We start from the raw sequence: 11,952 nt of genomic DNA on the forward strand, positions 1-11,952 counted from the left end.
GTGGTGGAAGCATAAACGGACCAACAAGATGGTTGCCAACAAGTCCGGCCCAGACATTTATGGAAAACTGGTGCTGATGACTTCCTTCTCGAGTTAGATGAGGGTTTTCTGCAGTCCAGTCGTGCAAATTGTGAAGGTTTATTATGCCTGTTCTGGAAAAATTCGCTTCATCCATGGAAAGAATGCTTGACAGGAAGTTCGGACCGTTTGCGTCGCGTTGTAATAACCAACGGCTGAAATTAACTCGCTGTGGATAGTCATTTGGTGTTAACTCCTGAACTCGCTGGTAATGATAAGGCCTAAGTCCGTTCGATCTAATAACTCTCCAGACGCGGGATTGTGGTATACCCGTGAAATGAGCGATTTGCCGGGTGCTTACCGTTGGGTCCTCAATGACGTAGTTCATTATATCGTCTTCTTGGCGATCACGAACAATACCGCGATCCCTAACGCCTAGGCCACGATTAATCGCGCCAGTTTCCCGTAATCATCGATCAACATTGAGGAACGTGCGAGGGTCTGGTGCTCGTCTCCTAGGAAATCGTTCAGCGTACCTTAGCGCAGCTTCGTTCGCGTTACCACGACATTCCCCTAACAACAAATGCATGTCCGCGCATTCGTTATTCGTAAAGTTATTAAACGCTCGGTTCGCCATTGCGGACTTTAATAAGTTCTATCTATTCAGAATAATTTATCGAATACAAATAAAATCCGTAATCTACGCCATGGGAAATTTGTATTTTCACCAATTAGTAAACGAAACCAACGTCTCGTTTACTAATTGGTGAATCCGGTTTCTATTAGACCAAAATACCTATTAAAAGTCATTTTGGGCTTATTTTGAAGTATTTAAACGCCATTAGTTTCCCTGCTGAAGCAGTGAAAATTTGTTTGTATTCGATAAATTATTCTGAATAGATAGAACTTATTAAAGTCCGCAAGGGCAAACCGAGCGTTTAATAACTTTACGAATAACGAATACGCGGACATGCATTTGTTGTAAGGGGAATGTCGTGGTAACGCGAACGAAGCTGCGCTAAGGTACGCTGAACGATTTCCTAGGAGACGAGCACCAGACCCTTGCACGTTCCTCAATGTTGATCGACGATTACGGGAAACTGGCGCGGTTAATCGTGGCCTAGGCGTTAGGAATCGCGGTATTGTTCGTGATCGCCAAGAAGACGAGATAATGAACTACGTCATTGAGGACCCAACGGTAAGCACCCGGCAAATCGCTCATTTCACGGGTATACCACAATCCCGCGTCTGGAGAGTTATTAGATCGAACGGACTAAGGCCTTATCACTACCAGCGAGTTCAGGAGTTAACACCAAATGACTATCCACAGCGAGTTAATTTCAGCCGTTGGTTATTACAACGCGACGCAAAGGGTCCGAACTTCCTGTCAAGCATTCTTTCCATGGATGAAGCGGATTTTTCCAGAACAGGCATAATAAACCTTCACAATTTGCACGACTGGACTGCAGAAAACCCTCATCTAACTCGAGAAGGAAGTCATCAGCACCAGTTTTCCATAAATGTCTGGGCCGGACTTGTTGGCAACCATCTTGTTGGTCCGTTTATGCTTCCACCACGTTTAACTGGTGAAGCGTATTTGGAATTTCTTCGTCAAGATCTACCTTTACTATTTGAAGACGTCCCTTTGGCTACCCGTGCACACATGTGGATCCTGCATCATGGTGCTCCCGCGCACTACAGTCGTGAGGTTCGGGAATTTCTAAACGAACAATACCCAGGAAGATGGATAGGAGGCGCTGGACCAGTGCTGTGGCCTCCCCGGTCTCCAGATTTAAATCCACTGGATTTTTTCTTGTGGGGAACCATGAAAGCCATGGTTTACTTTTCACCAATGCCAACAAGAGACGTTCTTTGGGAGCGCATTCAATATGCGGCGAACATTCGACAACATCCGGAAATGATAAACAGTGTGCAAGTGTCTTTTAGACGTCGGGCTCAGGCATGCATCAACGCCAATGGTGCTCATTTTGAGCAACTTCTTTCATAAGTCGTTGAAGACCTTTTGTTGCAATTTAATTCTTTTGTTACAGTTTAATTCGTTTGTTACATCGAAATAAAGAAATATCCAAAAAAAATTATTGAAAGTACTTTTCATGCTTCGTCTGAAGAGGGTGGAAAGCTCTAGCGGAAGCTTGGAGGCAAAAATGTGAATTTGAAATTAAGAACTTCTCAAATTGGCAATCACCGATGATAGCTCATTTTAAACTTCTCTTCACCTCTTGTTTAATACCCTCTTCAGACGACACGTTAAAACTAAACGCTTGCTTGAGAAAGATAGTAAGGGGCAATGTTAGATATCGCATGTTTCTTCAGAAAACCTGAATTTCGTTTAACCAAAATCGCTTTCCCACCTGTTTGTTTTTTTTTTTTTTTCAAAAGTAACAAGAGTATTAAACAAGCTTTCTTATTAGACCAAGATTTTACGAACCGTCTGAAGGGGGTATTAGGGCCCAAATGGGCCCGGAGTTTAAGGGCTTGTAACTCTGTAACGGTTCGGTTTAGACCAATACCGCTCAGGAAAATTCGACTCCAAATTTTGCAAGGAATCTACTGTTGCAAGGAACGCATACATCTCTGAATCACCCTGTATATTCAAGGCCCTGCAGATTTTCAGGTTACCCGAGTATCTGTGTGATAACACTCACAGTTTAATGTTTTACGAAGTTCATTATCACATGAGATCCAATAACGTGAATAATTATTTCGCGAATAAGTATTTCGCAGACTTTGTTTAACTATGAATATCCCCGATCGGTTAAGCGAAGGAGCATAGAGTTTCAGTAGAACGTGTTTGAAAATGCTGTGAAATTAATAGTTTAAACGATGTTAAAGAACTAAAGTACAATAAAGGTGTTGTTGATTGACTTATAAAGTTTCGTAACATGTCTAATAAAAACCACGCTATTTGACTTAAATGTGTTCGATATTGTTAATATATTACTGAAATAAAACTGATAATTAAGTTGAATGTCCAAAAAAAAGTGGCCGAAAGTGTTGTTAATTTACTAAAATGCGGCTGAAAACGATGTGAAAGGAAAACATTCGATTGAAATGCAGATAAAAGTGTTGTTAATCTAATCAAATACGCTTATTTATTTCATTTTCTGTATATTTTTTATAAATTAAAAAACCAGATTGCTCTCGCACTCTCTTTGGCGGAGCCATGTCGCCAACCTCGCAGCCTTCACCAGGGTGCAGTGTTGTCATCCCTGTGAAAGGTACATGCTCTGGGGGGCTCGCATTGTCGATGGTAATCAGCTTTGGACAGGCATAGTCTTCGGCGTTGGTGACGTCCACACTCAAAACCCTGGATAAAACCGAAGCTTTCTCCAACCCCTTCGTTACGAAGGCTGATGCCCTCAGACGAATATAATCGCCAACTTCTGTTAATGTCTCGTAGAGATAATCCCCCTCCTCGAAGTTAAGATCGCAAATGTTGTGAGACAACCAGCGGACCTGTCTTCTATCCTTGATGGATAACTCCGAGAACTTGCATGGTGATTGAACAATCCAGACGTCGTAGGCGCTCGTTTCCCCTAGGAACATCGTCAGCTCCTTGATGATCCATTCTCCTTTAACTCTGAAGAAATTTGCCTCCAGGACCGCCGTTGTCGCTGTTGTCCTGGAATAATAATGGTTCTTAATCGACGGTTTTCTTCACCGTTTCATTCGCTATTTCACAGAGTAGCCCGTCTAATAAAACGAAGTTCCTCACACTGACGCCCGTCAACCCTACATCCAATAATCCCTCATGAAATTCTACACACTAAAAACCATATCTATAAATTACTAATAAATTAATAAGTGAATTCTCTAAATATAAGTGTAAAGGGATGGGTATACATTGTTAAGAGTATACTTATACTTACAATTTAACTGAGTCCATTTCTTTGGGAAATTCGTTAGTCGACCTACCACGTCAGTAGAGGTACAATGGACGTCCGAGATAATTGCGCGGAGGTTGTGGAGGTTTTGTCGAGGTTGTGTAGGTTGGGACAAAATGGCGTTGATAAATACAGAGAAGTGGTAATGTTAGTTTAATGAGAGATAAGAGACAAGAAAATTATCGTAAGTAAACGTCCTCGATGGAGTTAAAGGGAGTGTAAATAAGAAAATCAAGTGATTTTTAAAAGGGAGGGTAGAGAGGGGTTTCTTCAACGAAACTGCACCAACACAAATTGTAAATAAAAACGTTTGATGAAACAAATATGGGTCATTATTTAAAATGGACTTCAGCTTACAACGCCCGTTTAATGGTCTCATAGCCGGGGCGACACAATCGGGAAAATCTCTCTTTGTGGCTAACCTTATAAAGCATAGGGATATATGTATATCACCCCCTCCAGAAAGGATATTATGGTGTTACACTGAATATCAACCGAAACTATTTAATTCGGTGTTAGATCATACACCCAACGTAGAATTTCACGAAGGGGTATTAAATGTGAATATATTAGACCCCAATATCAAGAATTTCGTTATACTTGATGATTTCTTTTGTGAAATATCCAATAATAAAAAGTAACTAATTTGTTTATACGGGGATCGCATCATAAAAACACCTCAGTCTTTATTTTGATGCAAAATTCATATTATCCCGGGAAGGAAATTAGAACATTAAATTTAAACGCCCATTATTTGATAATTTTCAAATCCCCTCGAGGTAAATCCGCCATATTTCACTTAGCAAAACAGATTTGCCCAACTAACAGTAAATACGTCATAGACGCGTTCTATCAGGCAATTGTTAGAGATATTGGGTATTTATGGGTTGATTTAAAGCCAACAACGTCAGATGATCGTAGACTACGGACGGGACTCATACCAGGTGAAGAAGCAGCGGTATATATACCAAAATGAAAAGGGTCCAATCACATCAACATTTTTTAAAGTATCTGGAAAATTGCAATGCGTGTCAGAGAAAATATGCAATCAAACACGCTAGTAACGACTCGATCAAGGCTATAGTGGAATGTTGTATAAATGTCTTACGCGGAAACGTGAAGTTATCAGATGAGCAGAAGAAGCGACTGGAGAAGCACTGTCATATGTTACGGAAATTAGCTAAACCAAGCACTGCAGCAAAGCAAAACAAGCTCCTAATTCAAAAGGGCGGATTTTACCTCTTTTACTGGCCCCTTTCTTATCTCTCGTTAGCAGCGCCGCGGAAGCGGCCATAAGTAAAGCAATTAAAAATGGCTAGAAAGATGATTTTGGTACCTGAAGAGGTTTACCACCGATTGAACTCACAAACAAAAGTTGAACTTGGTGTAAAATCGGATGAGAAGACTGTATTGGATGATAGCAAATTAAACCAGACGCAAAAAGTTGACATGTACAACCATATATTAACAAGTGCTATTAACAAAAGAAAAAAGAAGAAACCCGTTAAACAACCGAATTCAGAAATAGCCCTGACAATCCCAGATACACACCTCAAGCCGGCCGTCGCTTTATATAAGTGGAATAATAGTAACACTAACATTAATTGGTCTGCCAATGGTGAACTTATGTATAAAGGTCAACCAATCATCGGGTCAAATATTATGGATATTTTACACCAAACTGTTAAAGCATATAAAAGCAAATCGAGATACAATGTCACTGGATTAGACAAATTTTACGATCTGCTTATAAAAGAAAATGTACCCAAAACTCTTGTTAAAAATAAGTTCCCATTTGAATACTCCACCAGTTCTGTACCTCTGGATGTATCAAGTACCTCCCTAGATGTACCAAACATCGATTACACGCCCCCAACCACGGAATCCATGTATGGTAGTGGGTTTCGTAATTGGATAAAGTTAAAATAAAGAATATAAACACACACTCTTTCATTTCTCTCACAAATTACTTTAGAGTTACCATGGAAGGTTGTAACGACCCTTCTCCCACAGGGTTTCTAGCCACCCCATCCATTTCGTACTTAAGTAATCCCAAAGTAATTACGACCCTTTTGACATTATTTCTTATTATAATTATCGAACTATCTGATTTCGCTTACTGGTACACTCAAAAAATTGTTAACTGCACGAGTAATGTATAAACTAGAAGAAATATACTTGAATGAAAAAGATCAAGGAAGCTTCGGAGGTGTGCAGGGTCTATATCGCGCTGCCATAGCGAAGGGAATTAACCTTTCCTTAAATGATGTTGTTGAGTTTCTACAACGTCAAGATACGTATACATTACACAAACCCGCAAGGCGCAACTTCAGACGAAACAAGACGATAGTGTACGGTAAAGACGAACAATGGCAACTCGATCTGGCAGACATGCAAAATATCAAACGTCATAATGATGGTTATAGATTTCTACTATGCTGTGTTGACGTTTTCAGTAAATTCGCCTTCGCCGTCACTATTAAAGACATGAAAGGATCTACAATGGTTACTGCGTTTAGATCAGTTTTGGAATCCAGTAGAAAACCAAAGATTGTGCAATCAGATCACGGAAATGAATTTTTAAATAAGGAACTACAACGCGAATTGAAGCGTTTGAACATCAAGTTTTTCGCCACACACTCGGAGGTGAAATGTAGTATTGTTGAACGGTTTAATCGAACATTAAAGGAGCGAATGTATCGGTATTTCACACAAAACGATACATATAAATATATCGACGAATTACCTGAATTATTAGAAGCGTATAATAACAACTACCACAGATCGATTAAACGCAAACTAATTGAAGTGACAGAGGAAAACGTGAAACATATCTGGTTCAATTTATACGGGAAAGTTAACTTTTCACCCCCAGTTTCATAACCATTTGAAATTGATGATTTAGTTAGAATAAGCAAAAATAAAAGAACGTTTGAAAGAGGGTATTTACCCAATTATACCGAAGAATTATTCAAAGTAACAGAACGGATCCCGAGAGACCCACCGGTATGTAAACAAAGATTTGAACTCTGAGCTCATTTCGGGTGTGTTCTACAAAGAGGAAATACAGAAAGTAGGTAAGGACTTGGAAAACTGTACAATTTAAAATCAAATGAAAAATACGAAAACGGAAAAAACCAGACGGTTCTAAAGAACTACTCGTACGGTGGCGAGGGTATAGTTCCGACTTTGATTCCTGGGTGCAAGAAGTCGACGTAAAATGAGTTTCTATATTACATTACTTTCCGATTCCTCTGCGCAATATTTTAAAGGGAACACTACCTTCCGATTCCTCTGCGCAATATTTTAAAGGAAACACTATAAGCAAGTTCAGAACGTATCTACCAGAACCTATAATACCAATATCCCTTATCTTCTAACGTTCCAGTTTCTAAAGCGCTCAATATGATGGGAGAAAATTTAGGCCATTCAAAACCCTACATGTAAAAAAAAAAATTTTAAAAATAAACATTTTAGAACCTATTTTTAATAGACATAGCATCCACGGATAACAAAATAATGTTAAAAACAAAAGCATCATTTATAAATATCCCCCAAAAAAAGAAATTTAAGCTGTCCATTAATATCTAAACTCTATGTGCCATAAAAAAATATTAAGTTTAACGAACCTTAAAGAATGTTGATTCAGTAGTATCTTTTTCCACTTCGATAATAGTTCTTTGTGTTTCATCTCCCGGAATCGAATTTTTTGCACTAGTCACGTCACTTTTTGAACTACCATTAACTTCAAATTGCTTGGTTAAAATTTCCTCCATTGGTTTTGAATCTTGAATGTTGATAATAGGCACTGGCGGTGAGGCATCTGCTTGAAGTGAGTCTGACGCGATCAATCCAATTGACACTTCATTTGAATTTTTATCTGCGTCCATCTTAGGTAACGAATCAACTTTTTCTGGAACTACAAGAAAATTGTTCACAATTAAGCTATAGATTTAGACCTAGTAATGTTACCTTTTTCGTGTTTAGTAGGTGGGCATCCGCAGTATAAGCACTTATTGTCATCTGAAGTACTTGGCTTTTCATAATCTTCACATTCGCCTTTACATTCTTTACATTCCCCCCTATAGCATCCCCTGCTGTCTAGCATTTTAAACCTATATTTGTTTTAACAGCAATTACTCTGACACTATTTTAAAATCTATATTTTTAAATTCAATTTAAGCTTTAAAATTGTTTAAAATTATTGGTGGATAGAATAATATATGATATAAGATCATTTGATTCCCACCTTTGAACTTAAAATCTAGTATTATTTAAGTGTTCAATGAAACAAGTATATTTGCTCATTATATAATTATTTGGTCCGAAGGTCCTAGTTGCTAATGGCCAGGGATTCTCCAAATCATCCCTTCTAACTACACTTCTGAGACTAGAAAATTCTACATGAAAGCTATTCAAATGCGGAACGTAAATTGATTTCTTAACCTCCCTGATGAGAAAGAGATGACATTTTTGAGATGCTATTATTTCATCAATTATCGCAAATGATGGTGCATTGTTGGACAAATTTGAAGTAACGATGCTTATCCCAGGTCTATATAGATGACCATGCACACACAGCTCTTTTAAAACTAAAATAGTTGCAATTGGGGGTTCATTTTCAGCTTCTAGACATGGGGCAATTAACATTTTTGTATCTCTGTCGAGATCGGTAACCAGAATTTCACGAGAAACTTTGTACTCATCACAGCTATACAGAAAATTTTCATTTGGAGAACCCAATGTATTACTTTGAAAATAGCAACTTCGCAGAAGATGATAACGACTCATACTGAGTGCAATATTTTTAAAAGAACCCCATTTGCGACCCTTAAACACATTGAAATGCGCCTCAAATCGCATACACCATTGATGACGTAACGGTCCAAAACGTTCTAACTGTCTAGGAAAATGAATAAGGTAATGGAACTTGGGGGTGAGATTAATGTCAGGATATTCGATTAAAAACGTTTTGTGATGGTCACTTATGGCTGTTGCTAATTCTGTGGAACTTTCCTTCATAGCGTAAGGACTTGTACTTAAGAAAGTTATTCTAGCTAATAAGTTAAAGCAGAGAAGCTTTTTCTCATTGGGTGGCACTTTAGTTGCTAAAATGAAAGGCAGTATTTCTAAAAGCGTAAGGCAAGAGGATGCAGTTAAAGATATGTGACCCTTCCTAGAAAGCGCCTGGGGATCAATCAAAGTTGGTTTGGAGTTTGATTCTAAATAACAGTAATCGTAACATTCCAATTGCGTATTAAGCCACTGTAAAGTAAAAAATTTCTCCACAATTACAAAATGAGTCAACATGGCCTTAGTCTCTAATAAGACAATGCCTTCCAAAAGCACGTGCATTGGGTCATGAATCGCTGTATCTAAACTAACATTGTCGAGATCTAATAGAGCGGATTTACGGTTTATCCCATAGGCTTTACTCCAATCTTTTCTATTTGCCTTAGTTTTTATTTCGTCTAATATTTCACACATTTCTAAATGGTCCTCTGTGGTTCTTAGGGTAAACTCATCTTCTCTAAATTTCTCAAATATATCTGGCCTTTCGCCTAAACAAGTTCGGTAACATTTCTTTGCGAATGCCACCCCTTCTTTTAACCCCCAGAGTTGGTTAGAAGCAGGTGTATCAGCAGGGGTTCCAACGAGTAATGCTTTAAAAATTGTACCATCGCCTAAAAGATCTATCCCATGCTGAAATTTATTCATTGTCACAATGAAATCTGATAAAATATTTTTCATTCCTACTTTCCTGATATCATCGGACTTTGCTATCGCTAGAAGCTGTTTCACATGTAGTCTGGAGCGAAACTGGGGGGGGGGATATTTGCTATATCATAGGAGAATATAGTTAGTTTGTGAATTTTTCTATGGGTGCCAATAGGGTTAACCGTCTCAATATCGTCCACGTGAAGAATAATTTGAAGACATAAAGATTTAGACATTTCGTGTTCTTTAAAATATAGAGCATCACACCAGTCTTTCATTACGTTGTTATCACTACCATGAGAATTAAGAACCCAAAAATTTACATCAGGAACCTTAACCAAAGACTTAAGGCTCTCTAAAAACGGTACAGAATACCCATAAAAGTTACATGGTTGTAGCCGTCCTTTAACCTTTTTAACCCGCCTTCCCAGATACACTGATTCAACATCTAACAACTGAAATTTACCTTTGTAAAACTTCTTTCGTGACTCATTAGCCAGGAACAATTTTAAAATACCACTAAAATCAAAAATACTATCATATCTCACATCTCTAAAATTAAGGTTTCCATTACAATTGTTAACGGCATCATCCAGTTCATTCCTAATCGATTCACCAACTGCGTTAAGTAAATATCTAATTTCCTCGGCAATGGTGTTTATACATTTTTGACTTAACCCATGTTTCGCTTCAAGCCGCAGAAAGAACTGGCCTAAACAAATTTGTATAGATTTTTGATCCTGACTATTAGTGTTACCAATCCTCAGTGGAGGTTCATCATCATTAATATTATCATTATCGTCACTAGAACTTCCAAAATTATCATCTATGTCAAATATTTCCTCTACTGGTTGGTCTAGCTTCTTGGTAGGCATTTTTGTGGGAACGATAACAATGGGATTTAAAAGCGGGAAGGCTATTTGTTTTATAAGGGCACAGTTTACATGAAATATGAACAGAACTTTCATTCCTGTGAAAATTAATTATGTGATGATTCAGTGTATCAGTTTTAGCGCAAGAGTAACTGCACATGTTACAGTTATATTCCACACCCTCCATTATAAAGCTGTTAAAGTAGACAATTCAAATAAACTAAAACACTAAACCCATTAATGAAAACTTTAACCCTTCACATGACCAGACTTCTAGTAAACATGGATGACCATAACCTAATCTTCCAAGTCTCTCAAGGGCCAAGGCTTAATTACTGAAGAATATCGAAAATAAAATTAACTACTTTTCATAAATACGTCTAAATCGCTATTTCAACTACCAATATAGTATTAATTAAATTATCATTAATATTTTTGAAATAAAAACCTTTTTGAGCAGCAAAGTACGCAAGAAAAGCAGGCATCCACTACGCTTAGCTGAGAAGCAAAAAGAAATGTCTTTCCGGGATTTCCCTGTTTTGTTTGCCCAAATTGACCGTCTTGCCAACTTTTTTTGACCTCTCTTCAAAAGCGTATTGCTATAGCCCAATACAATATTATCTATTACTATCTTAAAAATTGGTAATATTTATATGTAGATAGATATAAAATTAAGGTTCATTGGAACATAATTTTTGAAAGTTAAATATTATTTAAATCATTTATAATAAAACTGTTTATATAAAACAGTTTTCGTCGCCAAAAATTAAAGAAAAATCACCAATTGGGCTATTTAAAGAAAAAGTTGGCAAAATGCAAAAATTCCAATACTCAGTTTCAGTCGGAATTGAGGAAACAGGTAAACCTGAGTCGTAAGAATACATGATGTAAAATCTTATGGATAAAGCTATAGTATGTCTCAATTCCGACTGAAACTGAGTATATAAACCCCTTCGCGCTAACGCTTAGAAAAAAGGGGGCGTTAACCCCGGGACTACCCCGCCAAGAGGAGAGAGTGAAGCAAAAATTTTTTGTTGGAATTAACTGCAGAGGTTAGAAGCAATGGAAGTAAACCCAAAGTGCAAGAGTTTTTAGTATGACTTTTTATTACTCCCTGCGTTTCCCTATATTGAACTTATAGACTGGAAAATAATTCAGAATCATTTCCGTACCCGTACTTGAGAATGAAAATGTTGTCGATTTAGTAAACTATGATAAAAGTTTTTCAAAACCAAAACTACAAAAAATTATAGCAGTTAAAAGTGTTACAACTAAACGTATTTATAAGATAATAAGAATTAGTAAATAAATTATGATAAGATTGAAGAAAATTAACTTTTACTTGTTTTTAAATTAACGTATATATAGTTTAAAATACAAACATAAATTACAGTTATAATAAATTAACCTCGGTTAGGGTAATTTAAATTTACTTATGA

The 11,952-nt window shown here is 37.4% G+C and overlaps 2 protein-coding genes across 2 annotated transcripts; one reads left to right on the forward strand and one right to left on the reverse strand.

Moving 5' to 3' along the window:
- Window positions 1-725: 725 nt before the first annotated feature.
- LOC149683456 (uncharacterized) lies at window positions 726-2,026 on the forward strand. The gene is made up of 3 exons (XM_089871274.1): window positions 726-784; window positions 864-889; window positions 1,005-2,026. The coding sequence occupies exons 1-3, from the start codon at window positions 726-728 to the stop codon at window positions 2,024-2,026; spliced, it is 1,107 nt and encodes a 368-aa protein (XP_089727400.1).
- Window positions 2,027-7,509: 5,483 nt separating this feature from the next.
- LOC149683457 (uncharacterized) lies at window positions 7,510-10,502 on the reverse strand. Its single transcript, XM_089871333.1, has 2 exons — window positions 7,896-10,502; window positions 7,510-7,842 (listed from the first exon to the last, which is right to left on the reverse strand). The coding sequence occupies exon 1, from the start codon at window positions 9,672-9,674 to the stop codon at window positions 8,181-8,183; it is 1,494 nt and encodes a 497-aa protein (XP_089727459.1). The 5' UTR covers window positions 9,675-10,502; the 3' UTR covers window positions 7,510-7,842; window positions 7,896-8,180.
- Window positions 10,503-11,952: the final 1,450 nt, after the last annotated feature.

Source organism: Phalangium opilio, unplaced genomic scaffold (genome assembly GCF_054372755.1).
Source record: "Phalangium opilio isolate 3A_F unplaced genomic scaffold, DU_Popi_V2 ptg000037l_1, whole genome shotgun sequence".
Lineage (NCBI taxonomy): Eukaryota > Metazoa > Arthropoda > Arachnida > Opiliones > Phalangiidae > Phalangium > Phalangium opilio.